This window comes from Miniopterus schreibersii (genome assembly GCF_964146895.1).
Source record: "Miniopterus schreibersii genome assembly, chromosome: 5".
Taxonomy (NCBI): domain Eukaryota; kingdom Metazoa; phylum Chordata; class Mammalia; order Chiroptera; family Miniopteridae; genus Miniopterus; species Miniopterus schreibersii.
This window is the reverse complement of record NC_138106.1, coordinates 26,387,937-26,410,824: the sequence shown is the minus strand read 5'-3', so window position 1 is coordinate 26,410,824 and position 22,888 is coordinate 26,387,937. Positions and strand designations below refer to the sequence as shown.

Below are 22,888 nucleotides of genomic sequence, written 5' to 3'. Positions count from 1 at the left end.
TTGCGTGCAATGGATTGAAAACCGGTCCTTTGTCGTTTGTGGCATTAATGAAAGACGTATAGTTGGGGAAGGGGTATAGTTGTCCTCTTCAGTGGCTCACCTTGCTTCCAGCTCTCACCTCAATCTCCCTGCTTTTGCCTAACAACAACAGCAAAACCGCCACAAAAACCAGAAAGCAAAAAATGACAGTAATAAAACAAGCAAATCCAAGCAGCCGACTTTCTAAGGAGGCACTGCTTCCAGGATGCCCGCTTCCGTGGAAGGAAACGCAATTAGAATTTAGGACCCAGGCTGCTGCCTCCTAAGGAAACGAATTTCAGGAGGAGAGGGGTAGGCGGGCAGTGGGGGGTGGACAGCCCAGCCAACTAGTTGGAGGCCTCTTTTCTCTTGGGCCAGCGACAGGTTAGACGTCGGGTGAGAGGGTGTCGGGAACCCCTGGGGCCGCCAAACAGAAAGTCACCTGCTTGGGTCTCACGGCTGAGACTCGGGACAGGTGGCAATGACGGGGTCCAGGCGTAGGGGAGTGGGAGCCCGCCGGGGCTGGCACGCTGGGGCCGCCGCGCTGCAGGAGGCGAGCGCGGTCCACCGCTGCTGGGTGTTTGCTCCATCAGGTTAAACACACTTGAACTAGCAACTTAGCTCTTTTATTAACACTCACTTAGGGGAGAAAGCAAATGATAAAACCAGAAAGAAAGAGAACCGGAGAAAAAGGAAAAGAAATCCAGCTTTCAGGTTTGAAAATAAGAGTAATGATATTGTGGGTATTTTATATAAACAACAACAACAACAGCAAAAAGAATAATGCCTTGTCTTTTCACAATGGCTTGGCCCGAGGGCGCGGCGAAGTTTGTGTTTATTATTTCAGTTCGAAGAGGTTGGATTCATTCTTGTCCCGAAACTATTGTAAAGACCAGGCAAAAGACCCCTTCCTGGAAGCCTCCCAGACCCCAGGGACTTTAACAACCAGATCGGAGGGTGCTCCAGTTGTGCCTCACTCCCCCCACCCCAAGCCACCCCACCTCCCTGCCCTCCAGAAAAGTTTAAAAGACTGGGATCTTTAAATTTGGGGGCTCAGACTTGATTCTTCCACATGCCACCCGGTTCCTTTGCTAGCCACCCCCCCCCCCCCAAGCCCTACACGTGGTTTATAATTTCTCAGCAGAAACAACCACATGTGGATTTTGTGTTTAATCTTGGGTTTGGTTCCACGGTACCTTCGTTTCCTAGAAAACTCCCAGGCACTCCTTTTAACCTTCTTTCTGCGAGGGGACCCAGATCTAGGCTCCCCAGGGTGGGGGGAGCGGGATGAGATGAAAGGAATTAACAAGAGCGGTGGATGGGGAGGCCGGTAGCTGCTTTTATTTATTTCTTAAGCTCCCCCGGGGTGAGAAAGTGAAATGAAATGTCCCAGACGCTCTTAGGTCCCGCGTGGACTCCACCTCCTCTCCTGGAAGCCAAGGTCCTCTGGGGTCTTTGACAGCTGGAAGGGCCCTGACCCTCCAGCCTGGCCCCTCTGTCCTCTGGCCTTAGGTGAGGGTCCCCAGAGAGCCCCTTAAACGGATCAGAAGCTGTTTCTAGGAACTTCTTGCTGGCTAGCCTAGTGTGCTACTCTCCCTAGAGATTTTACTTCCTTTCTGAAGGCTCTCAATCCTCATTTCTCTTTTCCCCCTGCGAACACTTAGTGGTCAGGGGAAGGCACTCCTCCGGCTAAGCTGAGAGGAGTCCGCCAACTCACACTCACAGATCCCTGGGCACCCACACTCAGGATGTTGAAGTGCCTGGTGCTTTGGCACCCACCGAATGTACCTCTATGTATAGGGCAACAGGAATTGTAGGAGGACCGGGGGAAAACCCCCACCTGCCTCTTTAGTCCAGAAGGAATGGTAGAGCTTTCCCGTGCCCACGTGTGTGGACACTGGAGACTCCTCTTTTGGAAGTTGTTTCACTCCTGCTTTGTGTAATTCCTTCCTTTGCACCCTCCCCCTTCGCTCCCTCACATTTCAATATTACACATCTGTCTCCCTTGGGACCTGTACCTTGGCTCTCCAGGGACCTGAATCTTACAGCCGAGTGCCCCCGGAATTACGCAGCTTTGGGGAAAGAGAAATGGTGGGCACTCTTAGATGTGGTAAATCCTTTGAATTTCGATTTTTCTCAAATAAAGATATTTGTGAGCCATTGATGGATGCCCTTTGGATTTGAACCTTGCTGTTCTCTCATTCACACCCCCCAGCCCTAGTTTTGACAATAAACAACAGCAGGTACAACTGGGCATTCTCAATGATCTTCCTTTCCCTCCCCTGCCTTTGCCAAACTCACCGGGACCCGGTTTTCTTTTTTTTAACCTTTCCTTTAACTTGAACATCAAGGATGTATTGTTGTAGCACGGAGGCTGGAAAGATTGTAATTTTCTTTTATGGTGTCTGGCAGGATTTGCAAGAGATATTAATGGGGACATAAATAGCTCATGGAAGGTACTGAACAAAACTGTTTAATGCAAGGAGGTTGTACCAAGAGAAAATCTATACGTAGCTGGAACAGAGTCTACCTTGAACATTTCTGCTACCCATTTCCTTGGTAAATCCTGTAATAAAAGCAAATTTTAACAGCGTACTTTTTGAGGGTGGGGGGTGGATTTCCCCACCTCCTGCTTCTGACGACCCCGGAGGCTGTGGGTTTAAGCGAATGAGTGAACATGGCAGGCAGGCTGGGCTGCGGCGGGCGCGGCGGGGAGGGAGGCCGCGGTGACAGGCGACCTCAGGGAAGGCAGGCGGTCTGGGTAGCAAACGCCCGAGCCTGCCGGGCTTGGGATTCAAAGACGAAAATTACTATTTGGTAGGAATAGGCCACTGAGATGTTCTAAGAGTGGCGGCAAGCATTGTTATTGTCCCTAAAAATCAGGAAAGAAACAGTTATTTATTCTGCTTTCCACGCTGAAAGCAGAAGCCGCAAGAGCCCGGGTCGCCAGCGCCGCAGCGTCAGGTTTCCCGAAGCCCAGGATGAGTCTCACTTTCTCCCGGGTCATTCTTCGAGAGTCCCGCGCGTCTAGTTCCTTAGCCCGGGAAGGTGAAAAAGTCCTCCTGCGCCTCGCCGCCTTGGTACGGACCGTATAGAAAATTTCCTGCAATTTACGGTGGGAAAAACAGTAATAGGACTGACACGGGCTTATTGGTGATTCCAACACGAAATGAGCACTCTGCCTGAGGCTTTTCATTCCTCTTTTTGGGGGTGTGTGTGTGGGGGGGGGCGAGGTATCTGCTCCCCTCTGGCTCCCCGCGCCCGCTCCCCGCCCCCCGCCGCCCTCCCCGTGGCTCTGTTTCTCCGCCTCCTCGGCGATTGCCATCTGACAAGATCTCCAAATCAAAGTGATAAATCGCTCCAAACTTTTTTTGGCGGCGCTGAGATGTTGGAGGGGCGTCTAGCGCGCATGTGCGAAGGTGTCCAAACTGACAATGCTGGAGAGATAGCGAGTGTGGATTGAGAGAAAGGGAGAGAGGGAGGGAGAGAGAGTGAAAGAGGGAAAGACAGAGTGTGCGAAAGAGTGTGTGCGCGCGTGTGCGTGTGTGTGCGCGCGCGTGTGTGTGTGTGTGTGTGTGTGTGAGAGAGAGAGAGAGAGAGAGAGAGAGAGAGAGAGAGAGAGGGAGAGAGAAGAGGGAGGGAGAGCAAAAGAAGGAAAAGATCCAAGAAAAAAAACCCCAACCACACACCAGCGGCTGCAGGACTGGGCACAGCATGAGATCCAAAGGCAGGGCAAGGAAACTGGCCACAAGTAGGTGCAATATCCCTTTTCTATTGGCTTTCCCCCTCCTCTGCCATCTTGCGTGTCTGTCTCCGGCGCTCCGGGCGGGAGCGCGGGGCTGCCTCTCGCCGGGTCCCGGGCGGAGGGCAGGCGCGGCGCAGCCTCAGCAACCTGCCGGGCGCAGCCTCCGCGCCCGCCGCCCGCGCTCTCGCTCCTGGTTTGGGCGCCGGAGGAGCCCGGCAGCCCTCAGACTCGCGCACCGACCAGCTGTGGCAACCCCGGGGTGGGGGTGGGGGTGGGGGCAGCAAAGACTGGGGTGGGAGGGAGGAGAGAGCGCGAGAGTGAGCGGGAAGGGGTGGGGTGGTGGGGGGGGAGAAGAGGAGAGTCTCCCCCTCCCCTCCCCTTCCCCCCAGGCGGAGGAGAGTTGCCTCTGGCCAACCAGCTAGTCCCGGGTGTGGGAGGGGGAGCGGCGGGAGGTTGGGGGGGCGAGGGCTGGGGCCGGGAACGGTTTTGGTCCTCGGTTTGTGTCTGGGGTTTGGAGTGGGTGGTAGGCTCCGAGGGAGCCGCGGTGGCGGCGGCGGGAGCCGCGGTGGAGTTGGGAAAAGTTGCGAGGCGGCCGCTGGAAGTTGCGCGGGCCGGCGGGCTGCGCCGAGCAGCCTTGCGGTAGTGGGCGCTGTGCGCTCGGCTGTGCTCTCCGGCGCGCGCGGCGTGGCGGGAGGACTGGCTGGGGAGTGGGGAGACGAGGGCGGGGGCTGTAGTCGCGGGCCGTGTGGGGGCGCCCCGGCGGAGTAGAGTTACGGGCTCTGCAGAGCCGCGGGCAGGTGGGGAGAGAAGAGGCTCCTCGAGCGCGTGGAAATCGAGGAGTGGAGGGCGCGCAGCCAGCGGCGACGGCCGCCGGGGAGAAGGGGGCGAGAGGGCGCGCTCGGGGCCTTGAGCTTCAGGCTGGCGGGGCTCCAAGTGACCCCCAGGGGGCGGGCTGCCGGGACTTTGGGCCGTGAAGAAGGCGCTGCGGAGCCTCCCGCTCTGCTTCTGGCTTCAGCCCGGCGCTCGGGCCACTAACCCTCCCCGGCGCCCCCTGCCTGCTCGGCGTGGTGCGGCCTGCGGCACGCGGGACCAGGGCAGTTGCTTTCCGAGCGCGGGCGGCGGGACCCCATCCCCACTCTTCTCGCTGAAGTGTTGGGTGCCTTTGTCCGCCACCCTTGGAGCCGACAGTTACGGCACGAGCGTCAGTCGGGACTGTAGGCAACAGGACGGGGTTTGTTTAATGCTTCCACCTCGAGTCTAAGGGGACTCGGCGGTACCAAGACCCGGAGCCGCCCGCAGCCGTTGGAAGGGCTCCTCCGCGAGGTGTCAGCACGTGGGGCTTGCAGCAGCCTCGGGAGAGGACAGGCCGCCGTTCGCTCTCCCACTCGCTGAAAACAGAACTCTAATTGTTCCGCTTGTGGACGAGAGAGAGGAGAGGCGGGGAGGGGGGGATGCTTCTCCGCAGTGAAATCCCTGCTCTCTGCCTCTCCCCTCCCTCGCCTATTAAATCCAAGGACGCCCCTCGCCGGGCAGCCTGTGTGTCCGCGCGGCAGCCCCGCGAAAGGGAGCCTGAGGTTCCCGGGCGGCGGGAGCGCGCCGCCTCCCCGCCGGCCGCTGTCACCGCGCGCCGTCCCGGGCTTCGCCCGTCCGCACCCAAGCATTCCCTCACCCTCCAGCGGGTTCCCCGCGCCCCGGCCCCAGGGACCGACCTCGGTAGAAGGCCGTTTGGGTCGTCAGCCCATCTGTTTCTCTTTGGGATGTTGCTCATTTCACTGAGCCGCGACAGTGTCCAAGCGCGCCGGTGGAACTCCTGTTTTTCCTGTTTGCTTTTAAATGAGGCCGATGTCTCTGTTTTCATCCGAGGAGGAATAAATGTACATATGCTTGCAGGCCTGGGGACTTCAGTTGCGACTCAAGGTTAGAAGTGTGTGTGTGTGTGATTGGGGGGGGATAGGGGCGGGGGGGGGGAGCCTGTTACAACCAAGTGTAAGTGGTGAAATGAAAGCCGAAGCCTTTGCGCGCCTCATGCCGGGTATCCGCTGAAGTGAAAGCAGAACACAAAAAACCTTCGAATTTTCTTGAGCAACTTTTCAACTGTTTTCATGGCCAAGCTGTATGCTGTCGTATTAAAATATTCCCGCCCGCATAGCCCACGCAACATCCAGGAACCAAGCCCCTTTTCTGACCTGGTGATGGTTGTCACTCATCCAGTGGCAGAGCCATTTATTTTGTTCCTCGTGTCTCCAAGGATGCCGCTGCCGCTTTCTGCTAACTAGACACGAACTCTCACAAACTTTTCTTGCTAAGCCTCAGGTTCCCCGCCCGAGCTGTTCCAGCTGTTGCCATCGCAGCTGCATTTCTCAGACAGAAGTACTGCTTTGTGCAATGCCTCAGTCACAGTCTGGGCCATAAAGGAAACCGTGTGAAAACTATGCATTTTCGTGTTTACGAAGCGCTGGTAACTTGCACCGCGTAACGCGCGAGTTTCCAGGCGCGCGCGGAGGTGACCCCTGCAGCGCAAACCAACGAAAACCTGGCCGCTCCGTCCGCACCCGTTTCTTTCTTTCTTTCTGGGTTAGGAAGGTGCTGTGTGACCAGCATACTTTAAAAAACAAACCCACCTTTATCATTGTGAAAGTAAACATTGCAGTGGAAGCAAATCACATAGAAACAGTTGTTTTTCTCAGTCGCTTGTTATTGTTTTTGTCTTTTGTACATTTCTTTGGAGGCCAAGTCCTGTCGAGGTCCTGGCTTCCGTACAGGATCCCATGGACCAAGCCCAGGGACCACAGACCCTGAAAGTACTCCCTGAAGTTAAACCCAGAATGTGTGCACAATTCATTTTCAAACTTAAAGGGTTTTTTTTTTAAACCCCTCACAATAGTTTAAACCGATAAATTCGTTGCAATCATTTGGGAGGAATGAACCATTTCATTAAAGAAATAAAGGAAGGGAAAGCAAGGAGATTGACATTTGTATTGCCTGAAACCCTTGGCTTTTATTCCCATCTTCAAGGAAAAAAAAAAAAAAAAAGCTAAGCCCACTACTGCGGTTCTGAGAGTCTCCCGGCGTTTTCTTGGGCACCTAGGATGGCACCTGGGCGGTGCTAGAAATGCCAGTTGCAACTTTTCCTCCCGGCGATGGGAAAGAAGTGAGGCTGGGCCGGCTCAGCTTGCCTGGAGCCCGAAACACCGAAGGAACCCCCACCCCCACCCCACCCCACTTCCCTAAAGTGATACAGGCAGGGTTTCAATTACAGCAATGAACGAATTGCAACGAGCAACCCCCCTTAGCTACCGGCACCTCAGAAGTCTCGTAAAGACCCAGAAGGCGACAGGGGCACTTGTTACTTGTACACTTGATCTCTGTTTAAAAAGAGGTTTTGAAGTAGGTGAGGTAGATGAAGGACCCTTTTAGCAGCCCAACACTTAAGGTGAAAATGAAACGCACCCAGGTTCCAGCCTGGGCTCCTCCTATGCCTACCTACTTAGGTTTTCCTTCATCCTTAAAAAACAAACAAACACCCCCCCCCCCCCCCAGGTTAAAACACAGAACTTCGTTAATACATTTTAGTTGTTTGTTTCATATGCTTTTGAAGAGGGAAAAACACTGGCCAGCCGGAGGCAGAGGCCCTTCTAGGAAGGCGGCTGGTTTGCCATTACTTGACCATTACCTTGGCTTAGGGCTTCTTTATTGCATTTGGCACTCGGAGTGTAGTCTTTCTGCAACATTTGTATGTTTCGCCAAAAAAAAAAAAATTAATAGTAATAATAATAATAAAATAAAAATCTGTGTTTCAGGGAAGGTTAATAACGCTTTTCATTTCCCCTCATCTTCAACACTGTGCAAGGGGACAGTTCATTAGCTGCAGAGGCAGGAAGGGTGGAAAGAAAGGCTCCTTTTTCGGGTTTTTATTTGTAGGTAGGGGCTGAGGAGTCGCAGGTCTTGGCGATGGTGTGAGTGTTCCTGAGTGTCTTTTGCCGGGTAGCTCAGCCCTCGGGCTTTCTCCCTGTCGCCCGGGGCCTCTGCTGACATGCAACACGTAGGTCGCTTATCGAGTAGAAATTAACACGCCATTCCATGTAATTTTTGCTTTCTTCTTTTTTGGTAAAAGTTGAAGGTAATGACTCTGTAAGCAGTTTCCCTTTAAACATCTGTCGTTTGGAGTTTATTTTATTTCACTTTTGGAAGTTGGGGCCAGGTTATCCGAGGCTGCAGATGTGGCCTGATGCAGGAAGGCCACAGCTGAGGACACCTGGCTCTGTTCTCCCGGGCAAGGAGGGCAAGAGAGCCCCGAGTTGCCCTCAGCATGCCCAGCTCAGTGCCCTTGGTCCCCGCACCTCCTCCCCACCTCCTCCTCTCTGTCTCTGCTGGAAGCTGGCCCTGAAGTGGAGAAACTTGACTTGTCATCTCCTGGCCAACGGCTCTTACCCTGTTCCCAAGGTACTCAGCGCCTGGCAGAGCCCAATTCCCAAGAGCTGGGCACACCCTGCCATCCCTCATCTCAAAGCCGCCTGGTGCGGAGGAAGTGGGCCCTGATGGGGAGTGATGGTAGAGGGGGGGAGGCCCTAGTGAGTAGGGAGGCAGAGCTTCCCCAGGGCAGCCCCCCACACCTCTCTCCTCCAGCTGCTGAACTCCTGGCTCCCAGGCTGAGGCCAGAACTCTCCTTCCCTTTCCAATCTCAGAGGGACTGTGTGCCTGGCAAGCTGCTTCCCTCAGAGCGGTTTTGCATTGACGGTGTGCACACACATGCACATAAATGCACTCACACACAGTCACACATCCGGGGTTCAGAAACCCACTCAAGTGGGGAGAGCAGGCACACCTCACTGATTCACTCTTGCCAGCGGGGCACCCCCCCTTCCCAGACTGGTTTGGCAGGGGAGTGAGAGGCTGGGGAAGAGGTGGGGAGACAGTCCCACTATAAGGATGTCAGGAGGATTTTTCCGAAGGAGTGGTGGTGAGCCCCTCCTCGGCTTCCAGCCGCTGCTCTAGGCACTTTCTAAAAAGGTCTGTGGGGTCTGCTTTTCTTTTCCACTGGGCTGCCTAGTATGAACCATTAGTTTCCTCCCCACTCCATTTGCTACGTCTTCTTTATAAAATTAGACCCCCCCCCCCACTCTTCTGGCCTTCTGAATTTACCAGGGAATTCTGAAGGAAATTGGCTGTGTAGTGAGAACAAGTGTGGGGAAGAAGATAAAAAGAGATAAGCGAATGGGACCGAAAACAGGGAGGGAGAAAGAAAGAGAGAAGCAGTGTGCTTCTCTGAGACCCCCAGTTCGAACACAGATTGGTATTTTTTTCCCCCCCAGAAAATGAAAAAAGTATAATCCTTGTTAATTACCTTTGCTTACATGCCATACAAGAAACTTCAGAGTTGTTTCTACATAAGGAAGAAACTGTTTACAAAACTCTTTCAAAAGTGTGACATATTGCTCTAGTTCAGCACTAAAAAGCTAAACACACTTGCCCTCCTTTGAAGTGCCCTGGCTAGGGCAGCTTATTTGAGTGTGGTTCAGATATTGCTGTGGGTATAACTAATGGCCTCTACCTATTTAGCTCAAGTGGGAGGAGAGAAAGGCCTGAATTCCTTGTCCAATGGGTCCCTCTGGAGACTGAGTTCTGGCTCCTGGCCAGTTCTGTACAATGTCAACATTGAATATTTGAATTCCCAGACTCTCTTTAACAAGTTTCTAAATAAATAAACTCATTGTGTGTCTGTGTTTAAAATTATTTCACCTTTCATAAAAGCTACAGCTTCTTATTACATTGGCCTTGCAAGTTGATTTTTAAAAAAATAAACAAACAAACAGAGCTTAAAGCATTTTAGTAGGCAAAATCTTCACAATATGTATGCCTTGCAAAAACATTCCCTCGTGTAGCTGGGTTGGTGCTATTTAGAGGGATCTTGGGCTGCTCTGTGTGACATGATAGTGAATTATACTAAAAAACCAAGCTAAATTCAGAAAATCAGTGAAATATTAATCACATCTAAAGGGAGGCCTGATTGTATAACTGTAGTGTCCTTAGACATGTGACAGTTTTGCCTGCTAAGTCCTACAGGGGATGGAGAGCTTCACTGATGTCTCTTAACTGGATATCTATAAACTCCCCCAGTCCATAGGTATTGGTAGGTATATAGACTTCTGCTCAGACTGAGTTTTGTTTCTGGGCATTTTTTTTCTTTATCTCTGTCTGTCTTTGTAAGTTGGAAGGGGTAGCTACACAGATGTTATTCTCATATTTCAGTTTGGTTTTGAAAAGGACCACATGAATCCTGTTTTTACTAATCTCTCAGCATTTGAACATCCACGGCATTTTAATGCAGATAGGAACATACTTGTTCTAAGAAGTACACACGATTTTTTTTTTTTAAAAAGGCAAGTTCTATTTCTCTTGAAAGTGTGGACCCCATCTGGAGTTGTTAGGAAAGAGAGTGGAATTCACTCTAATTTATGTGTATAAAGTACAACATTATTAAAAAGAACGGGATTTGAAAGGGCACATAGCAAAACCCATAACGTTTAGCTGGTAACGTGGAGAGCTCAAAGCCAAGAGAAAAAAAAATACCACCAACCCATGCAAACCCTAAAATAGATTACAATGACCTCAGCCATTTTCATTTTCAAAAATAATAGCCATGATTAAAATGGGGGAGTGTTTTACTTGGAACCATACTCTTCTGCATTATTATAAAAGCTGTTTTGTGGTTAAAGAACTGTTTCATTATAGAAAAAAAGGCAATTGAATTTTTAATCAAATTCCTGACCCTTCAAAAGCTCTCATTCTTGAATTACTTCTTATTTTGATTTTAATTATTATTCTTATTCATTAGCAAACTTTTTTTTTGGCTTGTATATCAGCCAAATCCTTGACTACTAACTTTTATAACAATTATAAAGGGGAGATATGATTTAGAAAAGAGATTTTATTAATTCCCTTAGCAGACACCTGCCTAGGGGTCACTGACTATATAACCTTAACTCTTAACCTGTTCAGAACAAGCCTAAAGGAATTAATTTTGTATGTTAGAGTTGTCCAGATTATGGCATTTACGCAAGTCCTCGTACATAGCACTTGGTGGACTTTGGCAACAGGCAGGCTTACGAAACAGTTATCAATGAGATCCTCCCGTGAGCATGGCCGAGCCAAGTCCCCTGCTCTCAAAGACGTTACAAATGTGCTGGTCAGTGCTTGAATCTGAGTGTGGTCCCTGACTGACTAGCTGGGTCATCTTGATGTTAGGGAATGCCTCTGAGCCTGGCATTTTCCTAGTAAAGTAGGACTAACAATACCACTCTTCTTGGGCTACTCTGAGGATTAAATGGGATACAAATGTATGCAAAGTATTTAAGACACAAGTGATTACCCAATAAACCTTAGTCACTTCTCTTCCAATATATCAGTTACATTTTCTGGAGAGAACATTTTTAGACACTATTATCCTCCCTGTATTGTTTTTACCCTGTTCATTTTTAGAAGTATTTGCATGCATAGAGTAAGCATTTTGTATGTCTTCTCAATAAATCATATCCTCAAGATAAATCATGCCCTCCAGTTGTCATTAGATCATGATCCATTGTGTATGAAAATTTTACTTTTAATGGAATGAGTTTTGTAAGTCACTTTACTACCCTAGCTGAGTTGCTCTTCTCTAAATGAGGGAACCAAACTAGAGTAGAGCTTGTAAACTCAAATGCTTATAGGAACTGGCAGGTACAGTACATGATTAGGCAAGGTGGTTATAAGCACTAAACTCTTATTTTTATTAAAATTTTTGACACCCAGCTTTTGTATTCCAGAACAAGAGGGAGTAGTGGGGACTGGCAAACTGGGAGTTCAAGACTTCTCTAAAAGTGACAGCTGCTTTTCAGTTCCAGCTCACTGCTGCCATTTGGGCAAGGGGGCCCAAGGCTGCTAAGTCTTCCACTTTTTAAGAGAAGTCACATATCTGGATTGTTTTGTGAATTTTCTCTACTTTAAAATGTTGGTTCAATTTAAAAGACAACAATGACAACAAGCAACATTCTGCAGGCCTGAACAAACACCTCTGTGTGTCATGTACAGTTTGTGGACCCGGGGATTGCAATGTCTAGATTAGATGATTTTCAAGCGTCCTTTAAAGTTTCAACATTTTACGATATCCACAAGCCTTCCTGAATATTACCTTGTATTTTTAAGATCTATATCTTCCTCCTCTACCTCAAAGTGTGTGTGTGTGTGTGTGTGTGCGTGTGTGTGTGTTTTGATAGGTGGAAGTACTTATTACAGAATCTGATATCTGGCCATTTAGCTGGAAAAAAGTCTTTCACGGCCATGTTTTGTCTTTCTTTCCCTCTGTGCCGCTTCATCATTAATTGGTTTAAGAAAATAAACTGAAACACTCACTCCCCCTTCACATAGCCACTGGCCACCATTCTTTCTTATTTGTTATTCAACCCAATTCTTTGATTTGTGGGCTGGGGGTTGCGCAGTAAATCATTAGGAGACAGTTTTCAGTGGTTTTCCACAGTGGGAGAAGAAGTCATTTGGCTACTGTGGGCATAACAGAGGAAGAGTTGGCCCCTGCCCCCTAGGAGGGACCAAATGTCCTGTCCTGTACATCTGCAACTGAAAAACCCAACTGATTTTTAAGACATAAACCTAAGATGGAAAACATTGTTTTTCAGGGATGAATCTATTAATTGGCAAAAGTGACTTTCCTTGCAACAAGGTTATGTATGTGCAGGGAACATTTGAATATAAACATACATTCTTCTGTTTATACCATGACTTGTATTTCTAACCGAAGTGGGAGGTGAATGACAGGTAAAATTAAGTCCTGAGGACTAAAAGGGCAAGGTATGGTGGTGGGTTACCAATACAGTGCACACTCCCAATAAAGTTTGAAGCAAGAACTTTGTAATATCTCAATGAGTACTGTAGTCAAGGAACTGGTCAATAAATACTTGTTGCTATCAGTTAACATTGTTGGAAAAGTCACCAGATAATGCAGTGCTTGTAGAGCAGGACTTAGAGTAGTGATGAGGCATGCTTATAGGCTTATCAGCGCGCCATCAGATACCTAGCTCGCAAGTTTCACACCTGATGTTGAAGCCCAAATTCCTTAACTTGGTCTTTGGGGCCTCCTATTCTTGAGTCAGCAAAATGTAATGATTCTGAGCCCAGATTATGAGTTGAATTTGCCTGGGTTCGAATCCCGGCTCCACCAATTACTAGCTGGGTAAAATGAATGCAAGCCACTTGATCTTTCTGTGCCTCAGTTTTCTTACTAATAGACTAAAGATACTTACCTCATGTGAGGATTTGATAAACTAATGCATTTAAAGTGTCTTAAATATAGTAAGAATTCAACACATGTCATTATTTGGCTAACTTTAACTTTTCAGCCTTATTTGTCTGCCTACCCAAGACTGGTCCATTCAGCCTAATATGTTTACTAATTCTGTCCCTCTCTTTCTCTTGCCAGCCAAGCCTTGTGTTGCCATCTTCCAACTTTTGGCCACAATACTGTCATAGTCTGTATATATACCCATGCTGCACTTTGACCATCAAAATCTAACTCCTTTAAGATTTAGTTTAAATCCTTCCTTCCTCCTGAGTTTCATCCTCACCACTCTTGGAGACACAACTTCTCTGACTTTTCATTTCAGTAGTGTGGAACGATTTTTACCTACTATTATTTTAGCTTTTTATTACAAATTCCTTGATATCTATCTATCATCTATTATCCATCATCTATCTATCTATCTATCTATCTATCTATCTATCTATCTATCTATCTATCTATCTATCTATCTATCATCTATCTATCTATCATCTATATCTATCTATCTATCTATCTATCTATCTATCTATCTATCTATCTATCTATCATCTATCTATCATCTATTCTATCTATCTATCTATCTATCATCTATCTATCTATCTATCTATCTATCATCTATCTATCTATCTATCTATCTATCTATCTATCTATCTATCTATCTATCTATCGTCTATCTATCATCTATCTATCTATCTATCTATCTATCTATCTATCTATCTATCTATCTATCATCTATCTATCAATCATCTATCTATCTATCTATCTATCTATCTATCTATCTATCTATCTATCTATCTATCTATCATCTATCTATCTATCTATCTATCATCATCATCTATCTATCATCTATCTATCACCTATATCATCTATCATCTATATCATCTTATTTTTCTAGCTAAACTGTAAAACTCCTGGAGAGCCCAGTTTTGTTTTGCATAGTGCCTGGTTCTGTGCTTTGCATGTGGCAGATATCAGTACAATTAGGTGATGGTGGTTGCAGATGGGCTTTGGTGGATTATGTGAACCCCTTCAATTTCTTTGCCTGTAAAACCTGTGCAGTCAGGTAATGTCAGCACTAGAACTCCGGGATATCTGACACTTTAATTGCATTACTAAATCCACAACTGGCCTATTTTGACAGGGACAAACCACTGGGAAAGCACATTTGGAAAGTAGAGTGTTATTCCTAATTTTCACCAATAATGCTCCTCATTTTGCCAGTGCAGGTATAACTCATGGCTCTTCACTTAAACTGCAAATTGTTATTGATATGCACTTGATCTTAAGGTTTATGGAAACTGTAAGGGACTTAACTCTGGAGGCTGTCAGTGGTGTCAAGGCAGAGATGGTGAAACAGTTGGTGGACTCATGTAATTCCTAGGAATTTGGGATTAGTCAGCTTCACAAAAGTCATCAGAAACCAAAGTTTCACATAAATTTTAACCCCAATTTAGGCTGTATTAATATAGCATAGCAACAAGAATTTTGCTGTATATTTTAATGTGCACTTAAAATTAAAGGCTTTTTTAAACCATTTAAGGCTGACAGATAATGATGCTGCATTGAATCTTGTTTCACTGATTAAGTAAACCCCACTCACAAAATGAGGTCACCCTAAATCAAACGCAACTATGACTTTTCCCTCCCCCACATCCTCACACCCCCATTCCTCACTCTGTAACACACACACCCCACTTCACAAATCTCTCATCTGTATGGAAAAAACAGGGTTATTTGTGCCTTGGACACCGTTCTCAATCCCTGAATGGCTGCAGGGTTTCATTGCCTGTTAAGAGTTTTCTTCCCCCACGACCAGCCTGGTGTGACTTTTTATCCTGCTCTTACTGCACTGGGAACCCCTTTAAACCAGGGCAGAGACTAAGAACTACAGCTTTTTATACTTCGGTGCTGATTATAGACTTGGCCTTTGGCAGGAACTATGAAATTAAGTAGTAATAAATTTTTCATGATAAAATGATAATAAAAATGAATGGAGGGATGGAACAACTATCTTCGTTTCTGCTAAGGTCCTGGTTTGTGACCTTCTTTTGGGTCTCAGGCACCTGCAAGAATCTGATGAAAAATAGGGAGCCTCTCTCCAGAAAATGCAAATATACATAAAAATTTTCATACTGTTTCAGTGGTTCATGGGCTGAATTCCAGCCATAGATATTACAGGCGTTCACACACATGTTGAGACTCGATTCATCCTCGTATGTTATTTATATAATGTCTTAAAGTCTTTATCAGTCTTTTTTTCATTATCTGAGAAACATGATTTTTTCTGATTGCAAAATTTATACACACTTGTTCTAACAATTTAAAAACGGCAAGAATTTTCACATAGAATATGAAAGTTCTTTGAGGTGCATTCTTTCTTTCATCACACACCGCCTGCAAGTGACCACTACTCCCTGTTTAAAGTCCTGCAGATTTCCCCCACGCATCTATTAGCACATACATATATATAGCTTTATAACTTTTTACATTTACTTGCTTTTTTCTTTTTAAAAAAGTGAATACTATGCCTTGGACCATACCCCTCAGTCAGTACAAAACAATCTAACCCATTCTTTTAAAGGCACCAAGTTTTCCATTGTTTGGATGTAGCACATTTTATTGAACCAGTCCCCTATGGATGACATTTGGGCCCTTTCCAGTTTTCAGAACAGAACAGACGGAGAAGTTTCCCAACCCAGGACGCTAAGGGAAAATGAAAGTGAAGTGTACAATTAAAGGAAGCTCACAGTTCAGGGTGAAGTGCGCTGGCCTCTGAGCAGCGGGCACAGCGGGGCCTGGGGAAGGTCATGCAGGGTTGCCTCACCCTGTCAGGACAGATCAGATTTCCAAGCATCTTTCCCCCCGGAGGACCAGGGCTCGAAGCCCAGAGCTAAGGTACATCTTTGGAAGAGCCACTGTGATATATCTGTGGTATTTCGAGCTTACTGGAATGTTCTGGCTTTCATTTATGCCCCATTTTTATTTCCTCCTGCTGCTCGGAACAGGCTGTCGCTGCAATCAACCCATATAGCTCTAACTGGATACGAATAAGGAAGTTGTCAGGGTTTCAAGTCTCAAGTTTTTTGTTTGTTTGTTTGTTTTAAATTGTGATTTGTTTGTTTGCATGATCCATTATCATCACACTTTTCTACCCTGTATATATACCTTAAGCCAACTGATGCAACTAGATAAAGGCAGAAGGTTATCTGAAGCCAATCAAATATTTTTTGATGTTCTTTAAAAAAAAATTAGCCACAATAATTTCTAACCTATGAATTGGAAAGACTATTTTTATAGGAAGATGTTTTTCACTGGGTAACCAGGCTATGGGAAAATTTTTATAATGGAAACTATCTTGTACTTTAAACTATAGCATCAAAAATATGGCAGTGTAATGTTACATGCTAAAGCCCATCAGATGCAAAATTCCAGTTTTTGATTATAAGTTATAAACCAGGATAGAGAGACTTCTGAAAAGTGGTTTTCTTTGGCAATGATGTTGTCGATTAAATATAAAAAATTCAGAAAGAAATTAGTTCAGCTCATTCCCTTACACAGAAGGTTACAAAAATGGACTAGCTGGGTTTTGGTTCTAGTGGGAACAGCTTTGCTTATTAAAGCTCATTGGATTATATTAGATTAAAAACACTAGACATTTTAGATTGGATTTAAAAGGTACTATCCAAGGAATTAAAAATTTAGGCATATAAATCTTCTAAAGAATTAATTTACTTAATTTTGATTCCTTAGAGTACAGCATTTGTTCCAAGTCCTTATATATATATATATATATATATATATATATATATATATATATATATAGTGGATGCATAAAGATTGTTCCTTGGAGCATTGCTCTTGTTAACATTTTCAAGGTATATTTTAAATGAGATCAAGCAGATTGAGTCAACAAATAGTTATTGAGTACCTGGTATATGCAAGGAATGATGAACAGAATCCTAGAAACACTTTCCTAAAAACATTGTCAGCATTTGACAGACACCTATACCCCTGACGATGGTTTGTTAGTTGAGATGATGATCCCCGTGTGCCTGTTGCTGGCTAACAATGCCTGCAGAGTGGTTTTGTGAACCTGGAACACTGAATCTTATGCCTTCAAATATTTTGTTACCATTGTGAAGCCACACACCCAACAAGCTGCAGTGCCATTCCAAGGGTTTGGGGTCTTTCATCTGAAAATAATACCATACTTCATTTCTCTTAATACCTGTCAGATGTGGAGGTCATTGCCCGCCTCACTAAATGACTGTGTGTTAATGCTGATATGGTTTTCATTCGAGATACTTGAAAGTAAAACCAGGCCCTTTATAAATACTTACTTGGTGACTATCACCCATTCATTCATTCAACAGCCCTTTATTGAGTGGCTACAATTCTAGGTGAGGGAAGGCAGGAGCACACACACAGACGAGGCCCCTGCCTACAGGGAGCTCCCATTTTGTGGAAAATAAATGTATATGGTCATATGCTTTCAGATGTTGACTTGCGATATGAAGAAGATTAAGCAGAATGACTTGCTAGAGAGCACCCGGGAGCCTTCTTTTAGAAGGGTGGTCAGAGAAGACCTCTCTGAGAAGATGACATTTGAACAGAGAGCTAATTGAGAATGGTTGTCAGGTGTTTGAAGTACAGTCTATTGAAACTTAGATCATAGCAGGCATATTCAACTTGTCCCATTCTCTAACCTAGGGCAGAAGCAGAAAAGGTATATAACTGTTGTATTTTATTTCACTTGTTGAATCCATTTATAGACACCACATGGGCATTTAGCTGGCTGACTCCACAACCCAGGAACCAGCACATAGACATTTGTGTGTCTTCCTTTAAAGATGGAAGTTTTGTGTTTGATCTGTAAACACTAGGTTATTGGCAGCATCAGAAGAGCATATTAGGTTTCCAGAGCCATAATTCAGTCCAGTTATTCAATATTTATTGAATATATATTCAACAGCCAAGTCAAGTACCGTGTTGGGCACCGAGTATAGAAAGACAAACGAAATGTTTCCTGCCCTTGAGGAAATGATAGTTTACTGGGAGAGACAGACTTGTGAACAAAGGGTTTCAGTACAGTGGGGTAAGTGCGAGAACAAGGGTAACAGGTCTACTACTCGTGTTGAATCACTATGATCTGGATGGTAGTATGTGACCAAGGGCATATCTTCATTTCACATCTATTCTTGCAAACAATTCTTTGACCTGTACGCCTCTAAGCTCAGAAAAATTTGAGTGTTAAAAGTTCTGCATATGTTTAATGCCTTTTAAGGTATATTTCTAAATTTATCTTCTGTGCTTTCAAATGCAAAGTATGAAGGGCATTTGTATATTGGATGGGCAATTAAATGTTTCCTGAAAGGCCCACCCATATTTGTGGTTAGGGAAATGCTGATCGCAATGACTGACTAAGACGCAGGGGGTGTAGGCCCCACAGCCTTGGCTTTGTGGATGGGCAAATTACTCTTCCCGTGGTCACTAGTTTGAGTGTATTTTATCCCTTGTGCAGTAGAGTAACCTAACCTTTGCCATCACAGTTCAAGGAAAAATTCTTTTTTTGGAGAATCTCAAAGAGATTCCTCCAATTCCTTGCCACTTGTGGCTCTGTCTGAGAGCAAAGATCTGATCAAAATGCCCAAACTAAAGTCTGCGTGGTTTCAAAAGCTGCATCTTGCTTTTAGGCACAGTTTTTATCCAGTAGAAAGTAGTGCTGTCCATGGGCTTGTATCAGGCTGGCATGTGATTTTGTTATTTGTAAAACAGAAATAAGACTAAAAAGCACTGCCCTCTCTTCCAGTTCTCTTTGCCAACCATCTTGCTGTGCTATGCATATGTGTCTAAGCCAATGTTCCAGCCACTAGGCTTGGCACAGAAATCAGTGCGTTCGACATCATTACTGCTGGGCACAGTCTGAAATCCTGAACAAACTCCTCATTTGCCTAAATGGATAAGATACTAGTGATTTAAGCATCCTGTTGATAATGTTACAATATTAAAACACCAGCATAGATGTGGTTTGATCCGTGAAGCAACATCATATCTTCATTTAGTTGACTTAAAAACATTGGGTAGGTGGATCTGAAGAGGATGGGAAATGTCAAGGTAAAAAACATGATGCCAGGGCCTCATGATCTGTATATCAGATCTCTCTTTGTGCCCTTGAGTGATAGTAATCTCAGTCACCAAGGTTTTACCCTTAAGAAAAGAAAATACTCTGATACCTAATACAATGAGCTGCACCTTACGAAACCTTCCAAGTGAATCTGTGGCATTGGCCAGGACTTCTAGACTGTTTCCAGGGTGTGTGGAACGTGACCATTTGCTTCCTTCTACCATTCTGGGTGTGATTTGCTTGATCACATCATAACATCTCATTATGTAGACTTGACAATTACTAATAACTTTCCTAAGAGGAAATGCTCTCTGCTGTGATTTAAGCCCTATCTACCTTGAAGATAGGCTCTTGTTTTTTCCCCTTAGGTGTGATAATCTCAAAAACTCACTCTATGTTGAATGCCATGGGCATGTTTTCTGGTAGATGCTGCTGCCTGGAGAGTCAGGACAAAGTCTGAGTCCTGACTTTGCTACTTATCAACCTGGTGTCCTTGGGCAGGACACTAACCCTCTGAACAAAACATCCTCAAGCCTAAGACAGGAGCAATAACTACTTTCCTCCAGACTAGTGTTGTTAAAACAAGATGACATATGTGTAAACTTTTATAAGTTGTAAAGAGTTGTGTAAATTCAATGTTCTATTAAAAGTTCTAGGAAGTATAGAATATTAAAAATGCTTGGGAGCGATTAAGAGTGTAAACTCTAGAGCCATATTATTTAGGCTGAAGTCTAGGCTCTGCTGCTACCTAGCTGTGTGGCCATGTACAAGCTACTTAGCTTCTCTGTGCCTCAGTTTCTTCATCTGAAAGATGGAGATAACATATAACAAAACAATAAGTAATAGTACTAATCAAGATCATTTAGTGTTCATCCTTTATTGAGGTTAGTTCTCACACCTCTGTGAGGTGGAGGGTATTGTTATCTTTTCTAAGAGATGAGGACACTGGTGACATGTTAGTTATTTACCCCAGACCTCTCAGTTCTAAGGGAACAGCTTAGATCCAGCCTGGATCTGCTTTATACGACAGCCCAAGAACTTAATTTGAACACTCCCCTGCCTTACTGTTTTCATGAAGCTGTGAAAGTGGAACATTACATTGCCTTAGTATTCCAGAACTCATAAAAGGTAACTCAATTGTTTTGAATACAGGACATCTTAATTTAAATAAATTATTTTATACAACTCTTAGTAAAGAAGGATTTTGCTGCAGGTTTATTGGGTAATCTCTTTATGACAAGGGCTGGTCATCTCTTTGTCTTTCATTTTCTTCCCGGAGTTACCTACAGTGTGATTTTCCATTACTTGATGTTTTTAGTTTTATTTAGGGACCTCTACAAATCTTTGCTGAGTGAATGACTTAGGAGAGACTTTATTACTTTTTTGCCTGAAATCATAAGCTGGATGGTGCTGGATTCAGATTCTGATTTTCTAAACAATGCGCTATGACTGTAAACTTGCCTGAGGTTGCCAGCATAGTCTTAGGTCAAGGAAAGCAAGCCACAACTTTCTGAATCTTTCCTCTGTGCGTAACATCTGAAACGGAATCCTGTTTGCCCACTCTCAACTTTGTTTTCATATCCAAGTCACTTGGGCCTTGCAGCAAAGTATTTGGCTAGTTGCATAATTGAATAATCTGTGAGATTTAAATAAGGGAGGGCTAATGAGTTCTCAGATCTAGTCCATTTTTGTTTGTTTTTTATTTTTGGAGAGAGGGGAGTGGACAAGTTAAGAGTAGATACAGTGACTCAAATATGGCTGCATAGAATCACTTGGAGAGCTTAAATATATCAGTCAGTGCTTGGGACCTGCCCCAAATCAATTAAATCAGAATCCCTGGGGGTGGAGCTCAGGCAGTGGGAAGCAATGAGTCCTGGATATAAGAAACTGGGAAGAAGGAGATCATTTGAATGCAAGAATTAGGGAGGTAGCAAGGACAGCAAGGCGGCTCCAAATGCTACCTTTGGGGTGATTTCAGGGTTATACACATTTTAACTTATGGCTCCTTTTTAGTTTTTACATTACATGGTTGGAAGTTGGAAATATGTTCTTAGCACTTAGCTCTGTGAACTTGTTTTCTGCCTGTGATTTCTGGCCTTTGTAACAGTAACAGGTGAGAGACTTTCAGTGTGAAAGGTCACCGTCGGGGAGACTTCATCACAGAGTGGATGATCTTTTGGAGTCCAGGAGCTCTGTCATCTTTTTTGACATTTTGCCCTGGTGGCCATTTCTAAGGGGACGATAATGTTTTTCAGATTAAAAAACTGCAGCAAACACGACCCAAACAAAAACAGAATCAGTAGCTGTTGTGTGAGAGAGCATTTCAGTATTGCTAGTTGCGTTTGCCTTTTAGTTTTAGAAGCCCAGACACAAATGCTTCTGTCAACTTTCCCATACAAAGGGAATGCTGGAAATTCTAGAAGAGGCATGTAGGGAAAACAGAAAATGAGTTGTGAAAAAATATGTCTCTACCCAGAAGTATTAAAAAGCAGAAGAATAGGTTTTCAGGTTGGGCTTGTGCTTATTTTAGGAAGTTTGGATGTTGAATGCCAATGACCCGTATGCCTGGCTGGTTCTAGTGCCATCAGTCACTGACTTCCATATACACGAAGATTCATTAAATAAACATGTTCCGTGTTGGATGTTTAGTTGCACCTGACTGCACTTGCTCAATGTGCCCAGTGGTTCTAGAGGTTTTGTTGAGCTCAGTGGGATGAACACCCAAACACGCCGTGTTGAAGAACACAGACGTTTGTGTGCGTTTATGGTGAAGGAGAATGGCTTTTCTGAAAGACAGAAATGAAGCCAGCAAAAAAGCTTGAGTTTGTATTTGTAAAATGTGTGCTTGTGTCTATCTTTGGACATGTGAGGGACCCTCCTTCAGTTTTAGCTTAAGTTGTATGTTTCAAAATTATTAACTGTGTTGCACAAATCCTCTGAGGAATTTCATTTGGATTCTGCAGCTTATTTCAATGGTGATTAATCTAATTGCTCCTTTGTGCTTTTTTTTTCCCTTTCAAAATGAGCACTTGCATTTTTTAATTTTTGGAATTTTTCTTCGAACCAAGTGTAAAGGAATAAGGGGATTCAGTCGTTTAAAAGAGAGACTAAAGCCATGTTTTCCTAAGAGCTTCTGAATGTTTACTTTAATTATAATGCAAGTTTAAGATGAGTATAAAATGTAAGTGCCAGCAACCAAGAGCATAATTTTCTAGCATCAGGAGTGGGGCTATAGAATCACACGTGTTTGAGATAACCTATGTATTTTAAGAGCATTATAAGCTGCAGTGCAAGAGAAGGTTTGCAGCAAGCTCTATGGTCAACTAGAGAAAATAGAATGATTCTATTCTGCAGCTCAGGCTTGAAATAAGGAAGCCGAGGATAACTTTTTCCAGGCCACCCATATGAGAGGGGCGGAACTGGGAAGAGATTTCTTAGCCACCAGACTGCACGTGGCCGTTACTCTTGGGGGAAGTTTTGTGACTTATGGGAATGGAACATGTCTTGAAGAGTGGCATCTTTTTCACTGTGCAGACATGATCCGTTTCATTCTCACTGTGGGAAATATTGTTTTTGCTATAGAGCTCTTTACCTGCTGTTGAGATAAAATAGGAGCCTGTGTCCTCTAAAAGATAGGCCCAGTACTTAGAACACACTGGAGGTGAAGGCCTGA

The 22,888-nt window shown here is 44.9% G+C and overlaps 1 protein-coding gene and 1 long non-coding RNA gene across 17 annotated transcripts in view; one reads left to right on the top strand and one right to left on the bottom strand.

Annotated features, from left to right (window-relative positions):
• Positions 1-2,475: 2,475 nt before the first annotated feature.
• On the bottom strand, positions 2,476-4,010 carry LOC308557951. The gene is made up of 2 exons (XR_013998909.1): positions 3,708-4,010; positions 2,476-3,121 (listed from the first exon to the last, which is right to left on the bottom strand). It is a non-coding gene; the product is annotated as an uncharacterized lncRNA (long non-coding RNA).
• MECOM (MDS1 and EVI1 complex locus) overlaps positions 3,395-22,888 on the top strand; it is a 519,851-nt gene continuing 500,357 nt past the window's right edge. For 15 of the 16 annotated variants that reach the window (XM_081138849.1, XM_081138845.1, XM_081138848.1 and 12 more), the window contains exon 1: positions 3,395-3,769. In XM_081138849.1, coding sequence (XP_080994975.1) covers positions 3,733-3,769 — 37 coding nt within the window. In that variant the 5' untranslated portion in view covers positions 3,395-3,732. The remainder of the gene's footprint in view (positions 3,770-22,888) is intronic. The other variant, XM_081138850.1, reaches the window with a different exon arrangement.